Raw genomic sequence first — 27,392 nt, forward strand, 5'->3', positions numbered from 1 at the left:
GGATGGCATACAGTGCTTGTACACTGTGCTGCACTCTAGGCAGTTCCCTGGGCATGGATGGCATACAGTGCTTGTACACTGTGCGGCACTCTAGGCAGTTCCCTGGGCATGGATAAGATGCAGTGCTTGTACACTGTGCGGCACTCTAAGCAGGTCCCTGGCATGGATGGCATACAGTGCTTGTACACTGTGCTGCACTCTAGGCATTTCCCTGGGCATGGATGTCATACAGTGCTTGTACACTGTACTGTACTCTAGGCAGTTCCCTGGGCATGGATAGCATACAGTGCTTGTACACTGTGCGGCACTCTAGGCAGTTCCTTGGGTATGTATGGCATACAGTGCATGTACACTGTGCGGCAGTTCCCTGGGCATGGACGGCATACAGTGCTTGTACACTGTGCTACACTCTAGACAGTTCCCTGGGCATGGATGACATACAGTGCGTGTACACTTTGCAGCACTCTAGGCAGTTCCCTGGGCATGAATGGCATACAGTGCTTGTACACTGTGCGGCACTCTAGGCAGTTCCCTGGGCATGGATGGCATACAGTGCGTGTACACTCTGCTGCACTCTTGGCAGTTCCCTGGGCATGGATGGCATACAGTGCGTGTACACTGTGCGGCACTCTAGGCAGTTCCCTGGGTATATATGGCATACAGTGCGTGTACACTGTGCGGCAGTTCCCTGGGCATGGACGGCATACGGTGCTTGTACACTGTGCTACACTCTAGACAGTTCCCTGGGCATGGATGACATACAGTGCGTGTACACTCTGCTGCACTTTAGGCAGTTCCCTGGGCATGGATGGCATGCAGTGCTTGTACACTGTGCGGCACTCTAGGCAGTTCCCTGGGCATGGATGTCATACAGTGCGTGTACACTCTGCTGCACTCTAGGCAGTTCCCTGGGCATGGATGGCATACAGTGCGTGTACACTGTGCGGCACTCTAGGCAGTTCCCTGGGCATGGATGGCATACAGTGCTTGTACACTGTGCGGCACTCTAGGCAGTTCCCTGGGCATGGATGGCATACAGTGCTTGTACACTGTGCTGCACTCTAGGCAGTTCCCTGGGCATGGATGGCATACATTGCTTGGACACTGTGCGGCACTCTAGGCAGTTCTCTGGTCATGGATAAGATGCAGTGCTTGTTCACTGTGCGGCACTCTAAGCAGGTCCCTGGGCATGGATGCCATACAGTGCTTGTACACCGTGCTGCACCCTAAGCATTTCCCTGGGCATGGATGGCATACAGTGCTTGTACACTGTGCTGCACTCTAGGCAGTTCCCTGGGTATGTATGGCATACAGTGCGTGTACACTGTGCGGCAGTTCCCTAGGCATGGACGGCATACGGTGCTTGTACACTGTGCTACACTCTAGACTGTTCCCTGGGCATGGATGACATACAGTGCGTGTACACTGTGCTGCACTCTAGGCAGTTCCCTGGGCATGGATGGCATACAGTGCTTGTACACTGTGCGGCACTCTAGGCAGTTCCCTGGGCATGGATGGCATACAGTGCGTGTACACTCTGCTGCACTCTAGGCAGTTCCCTGGGCATGGATGGCATACAGTGCTTGTACACTGTGCGGCACTCTAGGCAGTTCCCTGGGCATGGATGGCATACAGTGCTTGTACACTGTGCTGCACTCTAGGCAGTTCCCTGGGCATGGATGGCATACAGTGCTTGTACACTGTGCGGCACTCTAGGCAGTTCCCTGGGCATGGATAAGATGCAGTGCTTGTACACTGTGCGGCACTCTAAGCAGGTCCCTGGCATGGATGGCATACAGTGCTTGTACACTGTGCTGCACTCTAGGCATTTCCCTGGGCATGGATGTCATACAGTGCTTGTACACTGTACTGTACTCTAGGCAGTTCCCTGGGCATGGATAGCATACAGTGCTTGTACACTGTGCGGCACTCTAGGCAGTTCCCTGGGCATGGATGGCATACAGTGCTTGTACACTGTGCTGCACTCTAGGCAGTTCCCTGGGCATGGATGGCATACAGTGCTTGTACACTGTGCGGCACTCTAGGCAGTTCCCTGGGCATGGATAAGATGCAGTGCTTGTACACTGTGCGGCACTCTAAGCAGGTCCCTGGGCATGGATGGCATACAGTGCTTGTACACTGTGCTGCACTCTAGGCATTTCCCTGGGCATGGATGTCATACAGTGCTTGTACACTGTACTGTACTCTAGGCAGTTCCCTGGGCATGGACGGCATACTGTGCGTGTACACTGTGCTGCACTCTAGGCAGTTCCCTGGGCATGGATGGCATACAGTTTGTGAACACTATGCTGCACTCTAGGCAGTTCCCTGGGCATGGACGGCATACCGTGCTTGTACAATGTGCTGCACTCTAGGCATTTCCATAGGCATGGACGGCATACGGTGCTTGTACACTGTGCTGCACTCTAGGCAGTTCCCTGGGCATGGACGGCATACGGTGCTTGTACACAGTGCTGCACTCTAGGCAGTGCCATGGGCATGGACGGCATACGTTGCTGCACTCTAGGCAGTACCCTGGGCATGGACGGCATATGGTGCTTGTACACGGTGCTGTACTCTAGGCAGTTCCCGGGGTATGGACGGCATACGGTGCTGCACTCTAGGCAGTTCCCTGGGCATGGATGGCATACAGTGCTTGTACACTATGCTGCTCTCTAGGCAGTTCCCTGGGCATGGATGACACAGTGCATGTACACTCTGCTGCACTCTAGGCAGTTCCCTGGGCATGGATGGCATACAGTGCTTGTACGCTGTGCGGCACTCTAGGCAGTTCCCTGGGCATGGATAAGATGCAGTGCTTGTACACTGTGCGGCACTCTAGGCAGTTCCCTGGGCATGGATGGCATACGGTGCTTGTACACTGTGCTGCACTCTAGGCAGTTCCCTGGGCATGCATGGCATAAGGTGCTTGTACACTGTGCTGCACTCTAGGCAGTTCCCTGGACATGTATGGCATACAGTGCGTGTACATTGTGCTGCAGTTCCCTGGGCATGGATGGCATACAGTGCGTGTACACTGTGCTGCACTCTAGGTAGTTCCCTGGGCATGGATGGCATACAGTGCTTGTACACTGTGCTGCACTCTAGGCAGTTCCTTGGGTATGTATGGCATACAGTGCATGTACACTGTGCGGCAGTTCCCTGGGCATGGGCGGCATACAGTGCTTGTACACTGTGCTACACTCTAGAGAGTTCCCTGGGCATGGATGACATACAGTGCGTGTACACTTTGCTGCACTCTAGGCAGTTCCCTGGGCATGGATGGCATACAGTGCTTGTACACTGTGCGGCACTCTAGGCAGTTCCCTGGGCATGGATGGCATACAGTGCGTGTACACTCTGCTGCACTCTTGGCAGTTCCCTGGGCATGGATGGCATACAGTGCGTGTACACTGTGCGGCACTCTAGGCAGTTCCCTGGGTATATATGGCATACAGTGCGTGTACACTGTGCGGCAGTTCCCTGGGCATGGACGGCATACGGTGCTTGTACACTGTGCTACACTCTAGACAGTTCCCTGGGCATGGATGAAATACAGTGCGTGTACACTCTGCTGCACTCTAGGCAGTTCCCTGGGCATGGATGGCATGCAGTGCTTGTACACTGTGCGGCACTCTAGGCAGTTCCCTGGGCATGGATGTCATACAGTGCGTGTACACTCTGCTGCACTCTAGGCAGTTCCCTGGGCATGGATGGCATACAGTGCGTGTACACTGTGCGGCACACTAGTCAGTTCCCTGGGCATGGATGGCATACAGTGCTTGTACACTGTGCGGCACTCTAGGCAGTTCCCTGGGCATGGATGGCGTACAGTGCTTGTACACTGTGCTGCACTCTAGGCAGTTCCCTGGGCATGGATGGCATACAGTGCTTGTACACTGTGCGGCACTCTAGGCAGTTCTCTGGTCATGGATAAGATGCAGTGCTTGTTCACTGTGCGGCACTCTAAGCAGGTCCCTGGGCATGGATGGCATACAGTGCTTGTACACTGTGCTGCACCCTAAGCATTTCCCTGGGCATGGATGGCATACAGTGCTTGTACACTGTGCTGCACTCTAGGCAGTTCCCTGGGTATGTATGGCATACAGTGCGGGTACACTGTGCGGCAGTTCCCTAGGCATGGACGGCATACGGTGCTTGTACACTGTGCTACACTCTAGACTGTTCCCTGGGCATGGATGACATACAGTGCGTGTACACTGTGCTGCACTCTAGGCAGTTCCCTGGGCATGGATGCCATACAGTGCTTGTACACTGTGCAGCACTCTAGGCAGTTCCCTGGGCCTGGATGGCATACAGTGCGTGTACACTCTGCTGCACTCTAGGCAGTTCCCTGGGCATGGATGGCATGCAGTGCTTGTACACTGTGCGGCACTCTAGGCAGTTCCCTGGGCATGGATGGCATACAGTGCTTGTACACTGTGCTGCACTCTAGGCAGTTCCCTGGGCATGGATGGCATACAGTGCTTGTACACTGTGCGGCACTCTAGGCAGTTCCCTGGGCATGGATAAGATGCAGTGCTTGTACACTGTGCGGCACTCTAAGCAGGTCCCTGGGCATGGATGGCATACAGTGCTTGTACACTGTGCTGCACTCTAGGCATTTCCCTGGGCATGGATGTCATACAGTGCTTGTACACTGTACTGTACTCTAGGCAGTTCCCTGGGCATGGACGGCATACTGTGCGTGTACACTGTGCTGCACTCTAGGCAGTTCCCTGGGCATGGATGGCATACAGTTTGTGAACACTATGCTGCACTCTAGCAGTTCCCTGGGCATGGACGGCATACAGTGCTTGTACACTGTGCTGCACTCTAGGCATTTCCATAGGCATGGACGGCATACGGTGCTTGTACACTGTGCTGCACTCTAGGCAGTTCCCTGGGCATGGACGGCATACGGTGCTTGTACACAGTGCTGCACTCTAGGCAGTGCCATGGGCATGGACGGCATACGTTGCTGCACTCTAGGCAGTTCCCTGGGCATGGACGGCATATGGTGCTTGTACACGGTGCTGTACTCTAGGCAGTTCCCGGGGTATGGACGGCATACGGTGCTGCACTCTAGGCAGTTTCCTGGGCATGGATGGCATACAGTGCTTGTACACTATGCTGCACTCTAGGCAGTTCCCTGGGCATGGATGACACAGTGCATGTACACGCTGCTGCACTCTAGGCAGTTCCCTGGGCATGGATGGCATACAGTGCTTGTACGCTGTGCGGCACTCTAGGCAGTTCCCTGGGCATGGATAAGATGCAGTGCTTGTACACTGTGCGGCACTCTAGGCAGTTCCCTGGGCATGGATGGCATACGGTGCTTGTACACTGTGCTGCACTCTAGGCAGTTCCCTGGGCATGGATGGCATACGGTGCTTGTACACTGTGCTGCACTCTAGGCAGTTCCCTGGGCATGTATGGCATACAGTGCGTGTACATTGTGCTGCAGTTCCCTGGGCATGGATGGCATACAGTGCGTGTACACTGTGCTGCACTCTAGGTAGTTCCCTGGGCATGGATGGCATACAGTGCTTGTACACTGTGCTGCACTCTAGGCAGTTCCTTGGGTATGTATGGCATACAGTGCATGTACACTGTGCGGCAGTTCCCTGGGCATGGACGGCATACAGTGCTTGTACACTGTGCTACACTCTAGACAGTTCCCTGGGCATGGATGACATACAGTGCGTGTACACTTTGCTGCACTCTAGGCAGTTCCCTGGGCATGGATGGCATACAGTGCTTGTACACTGTGCGGCACTCTAGGCAGTTCCCTGGGCATGGATGGCATACAGTGCGTGTACACTCTGCTGCACTCTTGGCAGTTCCCTGGCCATGGATGGCATACAGTGCGTGTACACTGTGCGGCACTCTAGGCAGTTCCCTGGGCATGGATGGCATACAGTGCTTGTACACTGTGCGGCACTCTAGGCAGTTCCCTGGTCATGGATAAGATGCAGTGCTTGTACACTGTGCGGCACTCTAAGCAGGTCCCTGGGCATGGATGACATACAGTACTTGTACACTGTGCTGCACTCTAGGCATTTCCCTGGGCATGGATGGCATACAGTACTTGTACACTGTGCTGCACCCTAGGCAGTTCCCTGGGTATGTATGGCATACAGTGCGTGTACACTGTGCGGCAGTTCCCTGGGCATGGATGACATACAGTGCGTGTACACTCTGCTGCACTCTAGGCAGTTCCCTGGGCATGGATGACATACTGTGCTTGTACACTGTGCGGCACTCTAGGCAGTTCCCTGGGCATGGATGGCATACAGTGCGTGTATACTCTGCTGCACTCTAGGCAGTTCCCTGGGCATGGATGGCATACAGTGCTTGTACACTGTGCGGCACTCTAGGCAGTTCCCTGGGCATGGATGGCATACAGTGCTTGTACACTGTGCTGCACTCTAGGCAGTTCCCTGCGCATGGATGGCATACAGTGCTTGTACACTGTGCGGCACTCTAGGCAGTTCCCTGGGCATGGATAAGATGCAGTGCTTGTACACTGAGCGACACCCTAAGCAGGTCCCTGGGCATGGATGGCATACAGTGCTTGTACACTGTGCTGCACTCTAGTTATTTCCCTGGGCATGGATGTCATACAGTGCTTGTACACTGTACTGCACTCTAGGCAGTTCCCTGGGCATGGACGGCATACCGTGCGTGTACACTGTGCTGCACTCTAGGCAGTTCCCTGGGCATGGATGGCATACAGTGTGTGAACACTATGCGGCACTCTAGGCAGTTCCCTGGGCATGGACGGCATACCGTGCTTGTACACTGTGCTGCACTCTAGGCATTTCCATAGGCATGGACGGCATACGGTGCTTGTACACTGTGCTGCACTCTAGGCAGTTCCCTGGGCATGGACGGCATACCGTGCTTGTACACGGTGCTGCACTCTAGGCAGTGCCCTGGGCATGGACGCCATACGGTGCTGCACTCTAGGCCGTTCCCTGGGCATGGACGGCATATGGTGCTTATACACGGTGCTGCACTCTAGGCAGTTCCCTGGGTATGGACGGCATACGGTGCTGCACCCTAGGCAGTTCCCTGGGCATGGATGGCATACGGTGCTTGTACACTGTGCTGCACTCTAGGCAGTTCCCTGGGCATGGATGACACAGTGCGTGTACACTCTGCTGCACTCTAGGCAGTTCCCTGGGCATGGATGGCATACAGTGCTTGTACACTGTGCGGCACTCTAGGCAGTTCCCTGGGCATGGATAAGATGCAGTGCTTGTACACTGTGCGACACTCTAGGCAGTTCCCTGGGCATGGATGGCATACGGTGCTTGTACACTGTGCTGCACTCTAGGCAGTTCCCTGGGCATGGATGGCATACAGTGCGTGTACACTGTGCTGCACTCTAGGCAGTTTCCTGGGCATGGATGGCATACAGTGCTTGTACACTGTGTCGCACTCTAGGCAGTTCCCTGGGTATGTATCGCATACAGTGCGTGTACACTGTGCGGCAGTTCCCTGGGCATGGACGGCATACGGTGCTTGTACACTGTGCTACACTCTAGACAGTTCCCTGGGCATGGATGACATACAGTGCGTGTACACTCTGCTGCATTCTAGGCAGTTCCCTGGGCATGGATGGCATACAGTGCTTGTACACTGTGTGGCACTCTAGGCAGTTCCCTGGGCATGGATGGCATACAGTGCTTGTACACTGTGCGGCACTCTAGGCAGTTCCCTGGGCATGGATGGCATACAGTGCGTGTACACTCTGCTGCACTCTAGGCAGTTCCCTGGGCATGGATGGCATACAGTGCTTGTACACTGTGCGGCACTCTAGGCAGTTCCCTGGGCATGGATGGATACAGTGCTTGTACACTGTGCGGCACTCTAGGCAGTTCTCTGGGCATGGATAAGATGCAGTGCTTGTACACTGTGCGGCACTCTAAGCAGGTCCCTGGGCATGGATGGCATACAGTGCTTGTACACTGTGCGGCACTCTAGGCAGTTCCCTGGGCATGGATGGCATACAGTGCGTGTACACTCTGCTGCACTCTAGGCAGTTCCCTGGGCATGGATGGCATACAGTGCTTGTACACTGTGCGGCACTCTAGGCAGTTCTCTGGGCATGGATAAGATGCAGTGCTTGTACACTGTGCGGCACTCTAAGCAGGTCCCTGGGCATGGATGGCATACAGTGCTTGTACACTGTGCTGTACTCTAGGCAGTTCCTTGGGTATGAATGGCATACAGTGCATGTACACTGTGCGGCAGTTCCCTGGGCATGGACGGCATACAGTGCTTGTACACTGTGCTACACTCTAGACAGTTCCCTGGGCATGGATGACATACAGTGCGTGTACACTTTGCTGCACTCTAGGCAGTTCCCTGGGCATGGATGGCATACAGTGCTTGTACACTGTGCGGCACTCTAGGCAGTTCCCTGGGCATGGATGGCATACAGTGCGTGTACACTCTGCTGCACTCTTGGCAGTTCCCTGGCCATGGATGGCATATAGTGCGTGTACACTGTGCGACACTCTAGGCAGTTCCCTGGGCATGGATGGCATACGGTGCTTGTACACTGTGCTGCACTCTAGGCAGTTCCCTGGGCATGGATGGCATACAGTGCGTGTACACTGTGCTGCACTCTAGGCAGTTCCCTGGGCATGGATGGCATACAGTGCTTGTACACTGTGTCGCACTCTAGGCAGTTCCCTGGGTATGTATCGCATACAGTGCGTGTACACTGTGCGGCAGTTCCCTGGGCATGGACGGCATACGGTGCTTGTACACTGTGCTACACTCTAGACAGTTCCCTGGGCATGGATGACATACAGTGCGTGTACACTCTGCTGCACTCTAGGCAGTTCCCTGGGCATGGATGGCATACAGTGCTTGTACACTGTGTGGCACTCTAGGCAGTTCCCTGGGCATGGATGGCATACAGTGCTTGTACACTGTGCGGCACTCTAGGCAGTTCCCTGGGCATGGATGGCATACAGTGCGTGTACACTCTGCTGCACTCTAGGCAGTTCCCTGGGCATGGATGGCATACAGTGCTTGTACACTGTGCGGCACTCTAGGCAGTTCCTTGGGCATGGATGGATACAGTGCTTGTACACTGTGCGGCACTCTAGGCAGTTCTCTGGGCATGGATAAGATGCAGTGCTTGTACACTGTGCGGCACTCTAAGCAGGTCCCTGGGCATGGATGGCATACAGTGCTTGTACACTGTGCGGCACTCTAGGCAGTTCCCTGGGCATGGATGGCATACAGTGCGTGTACACTCTGCTGCACTCTAGGCAGTTCCCTGGGCATGGATGGCATACAGTGCTTGTACACTGTGCGGCACTCTAGGCAGTTCTCTGGGCATGGATAAGATGCAGTGCTTGTACACTGTGCGGCACTCTAAGCAGGTCCCTGGGCATGGATGGCATACAGTGCTTGTACACTGTGCTGCACTCTAGGCAGTTCCTTGGGTATGTATGGCATACAGTGCATGTACACTGTGCGGCAGTTCCCTGGGCATGGACGGCATACAGTGCTTGTACACTGTGCTACACTCTAGACAGTTCCCTGGGCATGGATGACATACAGTGCGTGTACACTTTGCTGCACTCTAGGCAGTTCCCTGGGCATGGATGGCATACAGTGCTTGTACACTGTGCGGCACTCTAGGCAGTTCCCTGGGCATGGATGGCATACAGTGCGTGTACACTCTGCTGCACTCTTGGCAGTTCCCTGGCCATGGATGGCATACAGTGCGTGTACACTGTGCGGCACTCTAGGCAGTTCCCTGGGCATGGATGGCATACAGTGCTTGTACACTGTGCTGCATTCTAGGCAGTTCCCTGGGCATGGATGGCATACAGTGCTTGTACACTGTGCGGCACTCTAGGCAGTTCCCTGGTCATGGATAAGATGCAGTGCTTGTACACTGTGCGGCACTCTAAGCAGGTCCCTGGGCATGGATGGCATACAGTACTTGTACACTGTGCTGCACTCTAGGCATTTCCCTGGGCATGGATGGCATACAGTACTTGTACACTGTGCTGCACCCAAGGCAGTTCCCTGGGTATGTATGGCATACAGTGCGTGTACACTGTGCGGCAGTTCCCTGGGCATGGATGACATACAGTGCGTGTACACTCTGCTGCACTCTAGGCAGTTCCCTGGGCATGGATGACATACTGTGCTTGTACACTGTGCGGCACTCTAGGCAGTTCCCTGGGCATGGATGGCATACAGTGCTTGTACACTGTGCGGCACTCTAGGCAGTTCCCTGGGCATGGATGGCATACAGTGCGTGTATACTCTGCTGCACTCTAGGCAGTTCCCTGGGCATGGATGGCATACAGTGCTTGTACACTGTGCGGCACTCTAGGCAGTTCCCTGGGCATGGATGGCATACAGTGCTTGTACACTGTGCTGCACTCTAGGCAGTTCCCTGAGCATGGATGGCATACAGTGCTTGTACACTGTGCGGCACTCTAGGCAGTTCCCTGGGCATGGATAAGATGCAGTGCTTGTACACTGAGCGACACCCTAAGCAGGTCCCTGGGCATGGATGGCATACAGTGCTTGTACACTGTGCTGCACTCTAGTTATTTCCCTGGGCATGGATGTCATACAGTGCTTGTACACTGTACTGCACTCTAGGCAGTTCCCTGGGCATGGACGGCATACCGTGCGTGTACACTGTGCTGCACTCTAGGCAGTTCCCTGGGCATGGATGGCATACAGTGTGTGAACACTATGCTGCACTCTAGGCAGTTCCCTGGGCATGGACGGCATACCGTGCTTGTACACTGTGCTGCACTCTAGGCATTTCCATAGGCATGGACGGCATACGGTGCTTGTACACTGTGCTGCACTCTAGGCAGTTCCCTGGGCATGGACGGCATACGGTGCTTGTACACGGTGCTGCACTCTAGGCAGTGCCCTGGGCATGGACGCCATACGGTGCTGCACTCTAGGCCGTTCCCTGGGCATGGACGGCATATGGTGCTTGTACACAGTGCTGCACTCTAGGCAGTTCCCTGGGTATGGACGGCATACGGTGCTGCACCCTAGGCAGTTCCCTGGGCATGGATGGCATACGGTGCTTGTACACTGTGCTGCACTCTAGGCAGTTCCCTGGGCATGGATGACACAGTGCGTGTACACTCTGCTGCACTCTAGGCAGTTCCCTGGGCATGGATGGCATACAGTGCTTGTACACTGTGCGGCACTCTAGGCAGTTCCCTGGGCATGGATAAGATGCAGTGCTTGTACACTGTGCGACACTCTAGGCAGTTCCCTGGGCATGGATGGCATACGGTGCTTGTACACTGTGCTGCACTCTAGGCAGTTCCCTGGGCATGGATGGCATACAGTGCGTGTACACTGTGCTGCACTCTAGGCAGTTCCCTGGGCATGGATGGCATACAGTGCTTGTACACTGTGTCGCACTCTAGGCAGTTCCCTGGGTATGTATCGCATACAGTGCGTGTACACTGTGCGGCAGTTCCCTGGGCATGGACGGCATACGGTGCTTGTACACTGTGCTACACTCTAGACAGTTCCCTGGGCATGGATGACATACAGTGCGTGTACACTCTGCTGCACTCTAGGCAGTTCCCTGGGCATGGATGGCATACAGTGCTTGTACACTGGGTGGCACTCTAGGCAGTTCCCTGGGCATGGATGGCATACAGTGCTTGTACACGGTGCGGCACTCTAGGCAGTTCCCTGGGCATGGATGGCATACAGTGCGTGTACACTCTGCTGCACTCTAGGCAGTTCCCTGGGCATGGATGGCATACAGTGCTTGTACACTGTGCGGCACTCTAGGCAGTTCCCTGGGCATGGATGGATACAGTGCTTGTACACTGTGCGGCACTCTAGGCAGTTCTCTGGGCATGGATAAGATGCAGTGCTTGTACACTGTGCGGCACTCTAAGCAGGTCCCTGGGCATGGATGGCATACAGTGCTTGTACACTGTGCGGCACTCTAGGCAGTTCCCTAGGCATGGATAAGATGCAGTGCTTGTACACTGTGCGGCACTCTAAGGAGGTCCCTGGGCATGGATGGCATACAGTGCTTGTACACTGTGCTGCACTCTAGGCAGTTCCCTGGGCATGGATGGCATACAGTGCTTGTACACTGTGCGGCCCTCTAAGCAGGTCCCTGGGCATGGATGGCATACAGTGCGTGTACACAGTGCTGCACTCCAGGCAGTTCCCTAGGGATGGACGGCATACAGAGCTCCTCTGACAGGTGCAGCAGTGTTTCCTACACCAGGAGAAATAAACCAAATATCTCTTTCCAGATGCAAGAGCATCCATTTCAGGGACTCAATGCTTCAAAGTAATAGTGAATTTCTTTGGTGTTAACCAGGGTCCTTTCCACTGAGGACCAAAATGAGGCCTTGAAGCAGCCCTGTCTTTTAGACCATGAGTTCATGTGTCAGAGGAATACATAATCGTTGAGCAGGCTCTCAGCGATTTTCTACTAAGGGGGTCACCCTTGTGACTTGGTCTGGGGGTGGTGACTTGGTCTTGGGACGGGTCATTTTATGGGAATCTCAATGGTTGTGGCCCTTTATTTTATGCACACTTTCCTAAGGCAGCTCACAGAGTCACTTGTACTATATGTCAGAGCTTGAACAGGCTATGGTTTGATTTTTTATGGCCACCTGATCCAATTTCCTTCATTAGCCAATTATTTCAAGCAGTACGCAGCTGCCACGTTTCCCAGTTCCATACATGACCGGCTCGAGGGCCGCCAATATATTTAGGTCGATCAAGTAGTTGGCCTAATATGTATTCGGGCATGCCACTGGCTGTTTGCTATTTGGGGGATCAATTTTGTACATCTGTCTAGCACCAAAGCACTTTATGATCCATGGCGTCAAGATGGGTGTGGCTCATGAATGTGTCACATGAATTTCACATTTTTGGATAACTGGGCATCATATCAAACATGTTTTAAATGCTTTTTTTATATTTGTACATATTATGGGGTGTCTATGTGTTATGAAAATGTGGTTCTAAAATGCAGTTATTTTGCAATTGGTGTACAATAAATAATGTTAGAGTTAACATGCAGTTTCTCGCTATTCATCTGTTACTGTAGGTTCTATGTGATTGGCCCTCATTACGACCCTTGCGGAAAGCGACTGACCGGAGCGCCACAGCGTAAATAGCGTTTCCGCCATTGTACGAAGGAGCAAAGTGCGGCCCATTCCGACCCATCGGGCACGAGCACCACGCCACGGCGGAAGTGCAAAGTCCGCGATGGCGGAAATGACCCCAAAACGGCCCACACCGCCGCCGTACGGCGCCCTAGGTGCAATACCGCCACCCCTCTTAGCGGTCACCGCAGTGTGCGCCTACCGGAAAGTACGGTGCCCGGAAATATACGGAAACGGAAGTTAAAACATGGGCCCGGAACGGGAAACATCCCGGCGTACACCTATAAAAACACCAAAACCACACAACCACTAAAATCACTACCCTGAAACACACCCCAACCCGTCAACCACCCTAGCGAAACCAAGAAAAATGGGAAAAGTAGCGAAGAAAGCGTGCGACCGCAAGCGGCAGGTCCACTTCTCCCGTGAGGAACTCACCGTGCTAACAGAGACCCTCCTGGAGAATGCTGCCGTCGTCTTCTCCACGCAAATGACCAGGACGGCACTTGCAAACAAGAAGGCCATATGGGCTCTGGTGGCACAGCGGGTAAGTGCGGTGGGGACCGCACCCCGCACCCACAGCAATGCCGCAAGCGATGGGACGACCTGCGGATACGCGTCCGCAGCATACTCTCTGCCAACCGCAACATTGCCACAGCCACCGGGGGAGGTCCTGAATCACCCATCAAGTTGACCCCCTGGGAAGAAATCTGTGCCTCCACCATCGGAATGGAGAGCATAGAGGGAGTCGGAGGGATGGAGAAAGGAGTGCAGACATCCGAAGATTCAGGTAGGTGGGCCAGATAAAACAATGCCAAATCCACAAAGACCAACCATGTGAAGTACCATGCGTCCACATAGTGCAACAGAAACACATGTCCAGGAGAACGTCCACACACATCGGCCTGAAAGCGCACGTCAAAACCCACAATAAATACATAAATAATTAAAAACCCCTAATACACGCACTACACGTGCAGCAGGCACACCCTAACTGCAGGCTGCCAAACAACTGCACCCTCACTCCACACACAAATCAAAGCACCTCCAAGACCCCGACCCAAATCACCCTCAGGTACCACCCCAATGCATGTGATACAATGCCATTCCAATTCCCACTGACCCATCAATAACCCTCGCCCTCCTTTACTCCACCACAGGGTCCGATCCAAACGACGAGCTACAGGACACCCCTACCAGCACACCTGCAAAGAGGGCCAAGACCAACGGCCAGAGACCCTCCACCTCAGCTGCACGCATCAAGACACGGCAGCAGCACAAATCAGGTGGCAGCACAGAGGAGGGAACATCAACAGGCACCCCAGCAGCCAGAATGGCCACAACACCACCACCACAGGTCCCCCCAATGGATGCCACAGAAGGCACTGCCTCTGGTGGCAGCAGCACCATAGGTGACACCCCATTGATGGCAGCATGCTCGGACACAGAAGACGGGGATGTCGAGGTCAGATCCATCCATGACCTGTCCCAATCCCCCTGTCTGTCCCATCCCGTACAACATGAGGATACCACGCAGGTGCAGCCACAAGACGACGACTGGCCATCCCCCACAAGCCCTGTGGCAAGGCAACATGAGGACAACAGCCCCTCTGTGACACCACCGCAAATGGCCATGGCCCAGCAGAGGCAACAGTCCCTCGACAAGTTAATCGTCCAACAGCAGCAAATGGCCACACTCCTCAAGGGCCATGCCGATGAATGTGGGGGCACCAAGGCAGACATAGAAACATCAACAGAGACACTTAGGGCAGAAATGGAGAGAGGTACAGAGACGCTAAGGGCACAAATTGAGAGTAGCACCGAGAGCCTGAGGGGGGAACTGCATGCGACGTCCAAAGACGTATGTGCCGAACTTGCCGCAGTGCGCCGTGTGCTCACTGAGCTCTCGCAAACCCTTAGGGACATGCATGGACGTGAGCAGGCAGACACATCATCCGTTGCAAGTTCCGTCCAGGGCAGCCCCCAACGTAGATCTGGAAGGAACCTGCGCTCCACAGGCAGGGGTGCCCCTGATACCCGCAGAGGGGGCATGCAATAGCGACAGCCCACTGACAATGAGCATCTTTGGACACTGGTGTTCGGGGGGGAGGTAGGAGGGTGGAGGGGGTGTGTTGGGCTCACTTGGGTGGCGGGTCGATAGGGTGTTCAACATGATATCACATATGCCATAAAAAGTGCACGATCAACCAATGAGAAGTGTGGACATTGATCTTTGTGTACTAGGCCATCATAGGCGTACAGTCCATATTGTGCATGTCCCAGACACACGCAGTGCCACGAGTCCCGTGTCCATGTATCAGCCACCAGGCGTGAGTGCTAGAAGCATACATCAATGAGATGCTGACGAATGTCACGGCCCTCCGGTGCCTCGCAGACTCCATGAGGTGCTGCCACATCCCCACCCTCATCATGACCATCATCAGGTGCTTGCAGTTCTGCGTCAGGGGGCATGGGCACATTTCTACGTACGCACATGTTGTGGAGCATGACACATGCCATCACCATCTTTGCAACCTTCTCATGGCGGTACAGGAGTGCCCCGCCAGACCTGCTGAGGCAGCGGAAACGGGTCTTCAGTAGGCCGAATGCCTGTTCTATGACTACACGGGTACGTGAGTGGGCATGGTTGTAGTCCTCCTCATGCTGGTCCCGTGGGTTCCGGACTGGTGTGAGGAGCCATCTCTTCAGTGGATATCCAGCATCACCTGTATGTGGACGAGAAACGTATGATGTGGAATGCCATTGATACGTACGCACACACCCCCCCCCCCTTCCTGGCAGGTCATTGACAATTCACATACCCCACATCATCATGCATGTAATGAGACTCACCGAGTAGCCAGGATCTGTTCCCTGCGTGTCGTTCCATGTAGCGTGGTATTGTAGAGTTCCTCAAGACCATAGAATCATGGGTTGATCCAGGGAATCGGGCACAACAATGTGTAATGATCCTGTTGGAGTCACACACCATCTGTACATTCAGGGAATGAAATTGTTTTCGGTTGCGGTACTGGGCCTCCATGGCATGTGGGACGACCAATTCAACATGGGTGCAGTCGATGGCACCAATGCAACCCGGTATGCCGGCAAGTGCATGGAATCCCACTTTTGTGTTGGTTATTTCCTGCTCCGAGCGTGGTAGAGAGATGTAGTCGTCTGCGTGCTTCAGGAGGGCATCGAGCACTTGCAATAGTGTCCGTGAGAACAGTGGCTGAGAAATGCCATGCAACTGTCCGACTGTGTGCTGGTAGGTGCCTGTGGCCAGGAAGTGGAGTACAGACACCACCTTCAGTAGGGGTGGGATGGCGGTTGGGCTATCTATCATGCTGACAAGGTCAGCCTGTGTCATGTCCACAATGGCGGCTATGGTGTCCCGGTCCAGACGGTAGAGGGTGTGGATCTGCTCATCAGTGAGGTTGAACGGATGTGCTCGGAGGCGTTGAATTGCGGGCTGCCTGCGTGGTGGTAGTGGCTGTGCTGGTGGGCCTTGCTGGCCCTGCCTTGGCCTCCTCCTCCTCCTGCGTCTCCTCCGTGCGGCTGGTTGTAGTTGGTGTTCGTCTACTTCTTGGAGTCGGAGCACTTGCAGTGCTATCAGGTCCCCCAGGGCCAACATCGCGAGTCCTGCCGGTAGCATTTCGGTGTGGTTGTGGGAGGAGACTGGCTGTGCAATTTATGTGTTTTCAGGCTGTATGGCCTCCACCTGTGGTGATTGATTCCACCTGTGCAAACTGCTCTCCCCTTTGGCCGAGCACGTCCCGCGCACAACGCTGCAAATCGGGGAATTGTATCTTGCTATTGCAATCATGTATTTGTACCCGATGGCCGTGTAAGATTGGTTGATATGTTCATTCTGCTGTGGTCCCATTGTTTCACATACTATCTGTGCAGTCGCGAACAGACTTGTGAGGGGTCAGTGGGACGTAGTACTCGAGTAACGGTGGGCCCTCATGCATCACTGTACCGAGTTGCAACGACGGGCGGGGCGTCCCATTCGTGGGTGAAGGCAGTTGCCATTTTCACACACAGCCGCACTCGATGGAATAATTAGTGATTTCAAACGGCCACAGATGCCTTTTCGACGTGATGTTGCAAATGAGGAATTCGAAGGGCGGCGCTTTCGGTTTCCAGCTAGCGGCGAGGAGATGCCCACAGGTCTGACTGCAAATGTAACGTTCTATTGTTCTATGTCCTTGAGACAGGGCCCATGGCGAGGGAGCAATGATTGATATGAATAGTTTGGGATGCGCAATAGCTACGTGGGCGATGAGGCCGTCCGTTCCCAAATACATGTTACTTCACAACACTGGAATTACGGGCTGGGGCACTGTGGATTTAGCAGGCTGCATAACGCACAGACTCAATGGATGTTTCTAATGTCATGTGAGTAATTATTCAGGCATTTTGATCCCGGGATGAGGGAATGATGGATGGATGCATGGGCAGGTGATTTGATACAGAGTTTGCCATGTACAGGGCTTCTTGGGATCTATCCGCCTCCCCTACGCTATGTGATGCAGGGCTGCCATAGTGGGACCATCGTCCATCTGGCCTTGTTGAGCCCTCCCTGTCTCGAGGCGCCCTCAGACACTCGTTTGTGATGGTGTTTGCACCTCGATATAGATGGTTATGAGTCGCAAGTGGTTTTGGGGTGGTGATGTTCCTTTGGAGTGGGCTAGCATGCATATGGCTGTGGATTTCGTGTGATCATTGAAGTGAGTTGTTGGTATGTAGTTCTGATGGCCATTCTGTTCTTTTTCTTTTCTTTTGGTTGACAGGTATCTCCTCCCCTTTTGCCACTGCCATCTGTATGCCACTCCTGCAGATGGATTTTACTCCCGACACCTGCTGCTTCGTGTTAATCAGTGGAGCAGCATTACGATCTTATGGGACGATCGCCAATGGGCCACATGCCCTTACGCAGTACTGGTGGCTCGGAGCAACATTTCGGCCTTTCAGCTGGACTAGTGCCTCCCCATTGGGACGGCCCTGCGGTTCTGTGCGCTTCCATGTTGCCTTTTCGTACGTGAATGTGGCTCTGTGTACCATGGGGGAACAGGGCGACACACAGGTAGTGGCTGGTCATTTCTTGCGGAAGCAGCCCACAATGGTGATTAGTGTTTTGGATTTCATGGCCTGATGGCTGTATGTGCTTGGTGATTTTGATGTGCATAAAATTTCTATTCTGATTTGGCCCGTGTAGCGTTTTTCTTTGCAAGTGATGTGGCATATGCCTATTTGGGGGGCGATGTATTGTGAGGAGATCTGCATTGGGTTCCAGCTTCGGGGTTTAGTTGCGTGGTACTGTGCTGTGCGCGTTTGCCTACGAAGCCCAGTGAGGTCAGGGATGGGGGCTGCCAATATGCCAGTTTGAATGTTGTCATGCTCAGGGGCGGGGGATTGGGTTTTGTGTAACAGATGCCGGTCAGCCAGGTGGACTGGTTGAATGATGTGGTTTTCGGAATATTGCTGGTCACAGGTGCCTGTGTTTGCGTGCGTTTCTTGGTGGGGGACTGTGGTCATGTCCATTGGGATGGCTTCTGTATTCGTGCCATCTGTGCCCTGCAGCTCCCATTGGCCCCTGTTGTGTTTCTTTTGTTCGTTGGCATGCATGGGTGACTTGTACATTTCAATGGTTGCATTGTGGCTTCATTGCACCTACGGGGAGTTGTACTTTGTGGGCAGGGAGCGGTGTACAGGCACTCAGTGGGGCCGTTTACGGTTGATTCGCGATGCCGTACTTCTCGCCATGGCGGAATGGTACATTCCGCCATGCCTGATGGCGTTAGGTACATGTCCGCTAGGGTCGGAATTGGCGTACCGTTGCACCATGGTGGTGTTTGCGGTTTGGCATGGCGCGCGCGCGCGTGCTTGGTGCAGTTAGCGTTGGCGTTCACTACGGTGTCGCTAATGGCTTCGTACTTTGCGGTGACGGGTCATAGTCGCACCGAGCGCTATTCGATGGCGGTATTGCATTTCCGCCATCGTTTTTCGATTTCCGCCAGGGTCGTAATGAGGGCCATTATGTCGAAAAGATTTTATCGAATTCTATTTCATCAAATCTTTTGTTTTTTGTGGTAGATTTTGCCGCAAATATGTGCAGGGGGAGACCCCCAAAGCCACCCCCGTACCTCCCTAATCCCACGAGATTATTTATTTACCTAAACCCACCCCCACCGATATTTGAGGCAAAATTCATTAAAATAAATTCGATGAAATCGAATTCGCCGAAATCTGCCACAGCAAATCCTCCTTATCCCTTACTGTATACGTATAGGGTGAAGTGTGCTTAGGTTTAGTAGTGATGAGCCGGTTAATCCAGCCCAATGTTTTTAAATAATATGTTACTTTCCAGAGAACGTAGCTTGCTTTATCTGCTCACCTCGAGATTGTGATGCTATTATGTTTTGTCTTTCCCTGCTCTTCGTGTAGATTCAGCAAACCCCGGTGTATTCTTTTTGACCGGTTTGAGGTGTCATGCATGGAACTGGGAAACTTGGCAGCTATGCCAGTATAAGGTGACACAATTCACTCCACCGTTCAAAGACTGCATTTCAAATGAATATTTTGTTGTGAAAGCCACCCTCTGCTGATGCGCAAACAGTGCCATTAAGAAGCAAACATGTTAAATTCAAAATTGGCATAACTTGTACAAGCCTATCTCTAGTTCTGGTCTGGCAAGAAGACTAGACAACCCCTTTATTTTCTTGCGGCTGCCCTTAACCCATCCTACCAAACCATAGTTTCAGATCTTTTCATGCACTATGGAAGGGCTCATGCAAGCAGATCTCTGTGAGGGTTCCTCGGATGTTGGTCTTTTAAGATAACAGTGAATGTAAGGTTCATTATGTTCTGCTGGAATCCCAGCAACCTGCTTTTGTTTCTGCTTTGGTTTAGTAAAGGATAGAAGGCATGAGACTTGCACTCCACCCTTATCTCAATGGATGTCCTTCTTCAAAAAGCTTCGACCGCATGAGTGTTAGTGTTTTCTTCACCCTCATTGTCTTGGGAGGATAGCACAGGGGCAACGTGCTCGCCTTGGAAGCAAGACGATGAGGAGGGACACAGGTTCGGTCCCCGGGTACCCGCTTAGAATCCTCTGGGTATTAAGCGTGTTGTAAAATAACCTATCATTGAGGTGCATCACCTGTGGGTTTAAGGAGTCTTATTCTGGGGTTGTGATGATTATTAGTCTTGCTGGTACTGTCCTAAGTGCATGGGTGCCACTTTGATTACCTGTATGTTTAGGTACATCGTTGGACCAGGTGTGGGAATCAATGTCTAGCATAACTTGATCTCTCCTTTGAAAAGGTTGTGATTGTGAGTGTAGAACTACAAGTGTCCGCTACTGATGCTCAGCTCACCTCATCAGTCATCTGGTCTGCACGTCGCTGCATATCCTCCAGCTCATTGCGCATGTCAGCATCTTCTGCCATGGTGGCTGCTTGTGCATTTATAGGAGATTCCAATGAAGGCGGTGTTGGTGCTCACGCGAGACAAATCTGCAATGCACAAAGAGATCACACTGAATTAAAACCATCAATTCAATGTGGGTGACACATTCAGGATCTGTTTTAATTAAAGGCTTCTGCCAAGAGTGACCAAAAACAATTGTTTCAAAATCTCAAGGCTATGGCTTCTAGTATATGTGTTCCACTTCTCAGTTGCACATGTCCTTGTATGCGCCGTACCGTCCTGCAAATGCATAATAACTATCCGTATCTGTATTCTATACCAGTTAAGGAGAATAATAATTTTGAAAAATAAAATGGATGGTCTAACAGGGATCGAAATTAGCATTGGATAAGCAGGAGTTAAAAGCAGCTCCTGGGTATCCGGCATTAAACAGTAACCAGGAGCTGCCACTGGAGATGAGGAGCTAGTGCATAGAGTTCCGCAAATCTAAATTCCTCAGGACATGCAAACGTATCCTTTTGTCCATGTCATATAGATGTGTCCTAATGTTTTTTATAGGTTGTCCCAAACACACGGTTACATTCATATAGGTGTGTTTATTCAGCATCAGTTGACCTGGGGAGCCAGAGGTATCCCCTGGTAGCTGTTGGGGTCAAGCTACCAGGCTCTTCTAGACTACAAGCAGGAATTCAATAGCTCCCAGCTCCCCTCAATTTAGAACCCTGGTCTAGTGAAGAATACAGAAATATTCCTACTTCAGGTGTTACACTCTGCAATCAATCAATGATGACTAGCATGGAAAGCCTGTGGTTGGATCTAATGAGTGGTGAAGGTATTAGGCACCGGGACTAGGAAAAGGCCCTTCTGCTGTCCACAACTGTTCTCCCATCATTGTCAATTGTAAGGGACCATGGGCGTGGTTGCCCAAAACTCCTTGAGAGTGCTGCTTTCTGATCCCTACTGTTGCCTAACATGTATCAACAAAAATACAGCGTGCAATGTTACAGCTCCATGAGTGCATGGAGGCATATCACTAGGCAGAGTGCAAGGCACAGTGAGTCATCTCTGGTGCACAGTGATGGCTTAGGCAAAGCAACTCATGTGTAAGAAAAGCATGAGAATGTACTCATCACTGACACACCCACCTTTTTACAACCACCTTGCAATACAGGATACTTTGAGCAAAACATATTCACAATCAAAACTCCAGGAATGACATTTTGAATACTATTCTGTTATATGTGATGAATAATTCTTCTCCAACTAGCAGTAAGCTGTCCCAACAAAGTAGCTAAATGAAAAATACTAAAGTGAGACAACTGGCTACCCCACTCTATGTCCAATCAGGGCAGGCGTGGTGATCTACAGAATTATTGTGGAAGTTGCTTACACCTTCAACTTAAGTAAGCCAAGTTCATACAAGACATATCTCATACTTTGTGAAAGGGAAAGGAACCATCCCGCTCAAATAACACACATTACCAGCATAACTATACTTAAATAAGTCCACGTCAATTTATTAAGTGTTAAGACCAATTTAGAAAAATTGAAAAAGACAGAGAGAAAGAACAGCAGCATATATATTAATCATAGTACATCGCAAAAGACATATTCTTCTCGCTCAATTCTTAAAAACAGTGTACTTTGTATGGGGTTCGTTATCTTAATAACAACCACTATGTTCTCTTCAGTAGTTTGCCGATACAAGACTATATTATTTGGCTAGTCTATTGTCAAGTGTCACAACATTAAGCACAACGTGTATTGCTTCCTCGTATGTGGACATGCCTGAAATCGAATAATTGAGTAGAAATCCATTTAAAACACATCCCCTGGACTGTTTTTCAGCACAATGGCATAAACAGCTAGCGTCTAATTAACCTTGCCATCTTCATTAGCTCTGGAGAAAATACATCAAGCAATGTTTTTTAAACATGCAAAAAAGGGGCCCAAAAGGCCAAACGTGATTTAGAGATATTTCAGCTTTTAGAGCCAACTCATGGGCTCACATGTTCATTTAGCTGGTCCTGATAGGTTCTTTGAGGCGTGCGGACCTGGCCGGGTCCATGGGTTTTAGTGTAGCCTAACCAAATGGCTACTTGAAAAGAGTCATTCTGATTGATTTGGATCTTTTGCAAAAGGTCAAAATGGCTCCTGTATTTTCATGGTGGATCAGTAGGACATGCCATGAACATCCACACAAAAAGGGTGCATATTGCCGTCCTCTGGTTCCCTTCACTCTTGGCAAGTAGAGAGGGACCTCGAAGGTTTGGAATATGCTCCCAAACCAAACAAAAAAGGGGCACTTTTGGCCAATAAGCCCACAAGTACTGCTCCAGATCTGGGGCACCCTCATAAAACTGGTAGCAGGTTGTGGACCAGGTCCGTAGCTCTCAATCCTGGGCTCGGGTTCAGCAGACCTCACTCTAAACCCACAAGCTGGGTCTCTGGACCTGGTGCCAGATCCCTGTTGACTAGTGGAACCTGCTTGGGGCCTGGAAGCTCGAGGTGGGTCTGAACTGGGTCTCTGTGGCTGGCTGCACGCTGTGCCTAGTGGCACAATGGGGATCTTATATTTGCCAAAGGATACCCTCATGGTAAAGTGTCCAGTGGGCATACTATGGCTGGTTGATAAGCCAGGGACAAAGGTGAAAGGCATAGGTGTGGGGAAAGTCTCATTTGGCTATAGCAGCAGGGCATTCCCAGTTGGCACACTATGTGCGTGTTGGAGGGGCCAGAAACAGGGGTGAAGGTCAAACCCCAGGCAAAGTGTAAACTGCAATCAGCGTGATTTCTGTTCATCTGCCGATTGTAACTGATTATTGTGTCTAAGGCATGAGTGTGGTGGGGATGACACCATCCTTTAAAGATTGTCTGATTCTGACCATGCACCATCCAAACCGCCATTTAAAACATTACTTTGCATGCATTGAGTGGGGGCGCTTCATTATACAATCCCCTAAGGCAATTAATTACAATACTTGATCATCAACTTTACATCTCTCCCATGCAGTCCACTCAAACTGCACCTCTCTACCATTGCACCCCATCCCACTCTACTTTCAATTCTTACACATCTCCAAATAATAATCTCTGCTCTTCTCCACCTCTTTCTGATTCCACCTCTCACTTTTAATCAGTTTCCACACTCTAGCTCCCCAATCTACGTCTCTCTCTCTCTCTCTCTCTCTCTCTCTCTCTCTCTCTCTCTCTCTCTCTATATATATATATATATATATATATATAAAACACTCTCTGGGCCTCATCACGATGGTATTTCCGTTGGGTTACTGCCCACGCTAATGGCATTACCGCCAACCGGTTGGGTGGTAACTGTAATTCCCCATTGGGTCCAAATGGAGAATTTTCCGGCGCAATTAGCGCGCGCTAATAGTGTGGCGCTAATTGCACCCGAAAAAGGGAATTTTTCTGGCACATTTACCCCCAGCTCTGAGCTGGGGTTAAACACGCCAGACCCATGTTTTGGCGGACCCTTAAATGCTGCAGGAATAGCGTTACTGCTGCATTTAAGGGCTTCCGCCCAACTCGGTCTCTCTCCCTCTCCTCTCTCTCTCCCTCTCTCTCAGCCCCTCTCTCATTCTCTCTCTATCTCTACCTGTTTCCCTGGCTAACATTCCTCATTCCACTATGATCCCCTTCAATCGTCTCATTTTCCACCTCTTTGCCCGGCTCCCTTGCTTCCAAACTACATCGAACTTCCGCCACCGAGTCGCCACTGCGCTATACCCCCTCGCCTCTATCACTATTCTATTTATGTCCTACTTTAACTCTCTCTCTTTACTGTTTCGCAAGACACCTGTACCCAACTTCCGCTGTCTTCCAGCCCACCTCTTCCCTTTCCTCTTCTCTCCCACAACACTTCTCTTCTTGTTCACTCTATCGCTCCACAGATGCACTTTTCCAGCATTCTATCTCTCCCACTCAACCTGTTTCCTCTCTGTCACTCAAGGTCATGCGTATTCTGCCTGTTAACACTCAATTTGTATCCCTCGGCATTTTCTATCCCTTGGCATTCTGCTAGTCTAGAATGTGTAAATGTAAATGAGTCATCTAAAAGGAGATGGCAAGTGGATTAGAACGGTTTGCCCTATATACTGCTGTGCTTATCTTGGCAATTCTGAATCTCCCTTGACCCCCCCCCCTCCCCACTGCCCCCTTTTCATCTGGATTAAAGCTTCCACTGACAGATAAACCCTTCTGTCTTTGAAAAATGCAATTTATTAGTGTTGCAGAACTCAAAATGAGGCCTGCTTGGCATTAAAGAGGCGGAAAACATTTAAGACATATCCCTCTGTTTCAGGAAAAATATGTTCATTAATGAAAAGCATGCGGCAGATTTTTGATATGTTAAAAACAAGAAAAATGCCATGTTGCAACTAGAGCTCTGACAAACTGCTCTGCATATTCGAGCTAGCATGCAACAGCATGCAACAAAGCTCCTATCTGTAAAGCGTTGCCGTAAATGTATCGCTCGGTCAAACAAATGTCTGCAGGGAACAGAGGCGTTGATTGGGGGGAGGGTCTGGCGGGGCTGTAGCCCCGGATCTTTTGGTTGTAGCCCCCCATAGAAGCTCAGGAATTACAAACGAAAGGCTAGCTAGCCCCCCAGTCCCGACAGTCCCAACATTAGTGTAGCCCCGGATCTTTTGCAAACCTAGCAACACCCCTGGCAGATAGCATTGTTTCCAGGGTTTAGGATGTTGAATAATAAGAACTCTATCGTCGGTGCCTGATAACGTAAGCGCTGCAAGCTAGTCGGGTTCTCCGTATTAACTGACAGTGTCGCCTTGCTAAATTAAGACTTTAGTGTGGTGAGAATAATGCAAATTCACAACCTAGCAATTAAACATTCCTATTAGTTACCATTAAAATGTGCGGATTTAATAAGCATGTTAGCTAAAAACAATTAAACTCCATTAAAAGCATATTAAATATGGAATAAAGGGCTCCTTAGCGTGTGTTGCAAGGATATTGTAAGTCACCAAAGTGTTCTGTGAGCAGAGTATTGTGGCTGAAGGTTGAGTTCCTTCATAAGGTCATGGAACTTCAAGGGGACTTGCAAATCCCTTTTACATACAGTATAATACATGAGGGCCTTATAAAACATGGGCGCGTTATCATCCTCTTTCATTCTTGGTCTCCTGCGTACCCTGATACTAGAGTTCATGAACTCGTTGATGCACTCGGTCAATGTAGAAACTGTTTGGAGGAGCTTGCAATGTGAAGAAAATAAAAAAAATGTAAACGTATTTTTATTGCCAGTTTGACTAAAACAACATTCCCACTGACCCCCAAATCCGCATTCCCCCTGGACCACCAGAAGAAGTAGCGCGTCCGTATCGGTCCACATCTTGGGTAGTGTATGGGATGTCATTCTATTACATAACGTCTAATAGTCTCAAATTGTGTGGACACCACTGACATACATAATCTCTTTTAAGGAAGTCCAAAACCATTACCCAATCTTGTTGGAATTTCCAGGTTTCCCCTTGCCAGTTATATGTCATCTATTCCATTGCCATAAACCCCCACAGTTTAAACAACCAATCCCTTATCATTGGTGCCCGTTTTTGTTTCGTGCATCTTGCAATCACCAACCAAGCTGCTATTATCAGTAACATTTGAGCTTTTCCATGTGCCCAAGTGGGCAGCAGATCTCTGTGTCAAACAAACCACACATCCATTCCCTAGGTGTCAAATTTAATCAGGGGTTACCATTGTCTTTATCTGGGTTGTGTCCTCCTCCCAGAATTCCCCTAAGTCCGAACACTCCCACCAGATATGTCTCCAATCCCCTTTCATGCCACATCCCCTCCAACACTTCTCTGGGGTTGACAAAAACATTTTGTGTAATCTCTCCGTGTTATAATCCCACTTAACCATTGTTTTATACCATGCTTCTCTAACGTGGATCAACTTCGTCAGCTTAGGGATATTCGCCCATAAATGTTCCCAATGATCTCTTGGGATATCCACGTCCAGTGTATTTTCCCCATCTGTGCATTTAACCCCATACCTGACCCAATTCCCCTTCCATCAAAATCGAATATATCTTCAACACCATTCGTTTGCTACCTGTGTGTGTGGTAATACATTTTTCAAATGCCGTAAACTCTCTCCCCGCAGGTAGCTTCCCCTCAGAGCTGGCTATCCAGTGTCTCATTTGCTACTCCAATCTATCCTTTTCACAAAGACTCATAAACTGTTTACATTCTACGAAGGTACAAATATCGGTCCCCTGCATCATATCCCGCAGCTTTGTAGACCCCGCCTTTCGCCACTGCCTAAACGCTCCCAGTACTGCCCCTGGCTGAAATTGCGGGTTCCCAATTAGCAGGGTGAAAGGGATGGGCACGTAGATACACATCCCTTTCCAGTAGCCAATCCCATACATCGCACACCTCTGCCAAAACCTGACTAATCCATGTGTTGTTGGGCCTATCTCATCTATGTAGCCAAAGGACCCCCTCCAAAGGGCACCCAGCCACCGCCCTATCCATTCTTGCCCAGGGTTTCTAAAAGTCTCACTTAAACCATTCACGCAGTACATGCAATTCGGGGTTTATTTTGCCATAGGAATCTCAAGACTATTTTATTCAATGCCACAAAAAACCGACACGGGACCAGTATCGGGAGAGCCTGAAAGTGGTAAAGTACCCTCAGGAGTGTTACCATCGTAATGGTGGCCACCCTTCCTAGCCATGAAATACTGAGTGGAGTCCACCTCCCCAGTTCCTCCTTCAACTGTTGGAGTAACTATGGATCATTTTT

General features: G+C 51.2%; 1 protein-coding gene across 3 annotated transcripts in view; it reads right to left on the reverse strand.

Annotated features, from left to right (window-relative positions):
* Positions 1-27,392, reverse strand: part of LOC138467967 (synaptosomal-associated protein 25) — a 292,224-nt gene that overhangs the window by 134,846 nt on the left and 129,986 nt on the right. For all 3 annotated transcript variants that reach the window (XM_069608321.1, XM_069608320.1, XM_069608319.1), the window contains exon 2: positions 20,549-20,686. In XM_069608321.1, coding sequence (XP_069464422.1) covers positions 20,549-20,620 — 72 coding nt within the window. In that variant the 5' untranslated portion in view covers positions 20,621-20,686. The remainder of the gene's footprint in view (positions 1-20,548; positions 20,687-27,392) is intronic.

Source organism: Ambystoma mexicanum, chromosome 4q, assembly GCF_040938575.1.
Source record: "Ambystoma mexicanum isolate Mex_15411 chromosome 4q, UKY_AmexF1_1, whole genome shotgun sequence".
NCBI lineage: Eukaryota > Metazoa > Chordata > Amphibia > Caudata > Ambystomatidae > Ambystoma > Ambystoma mexicanum.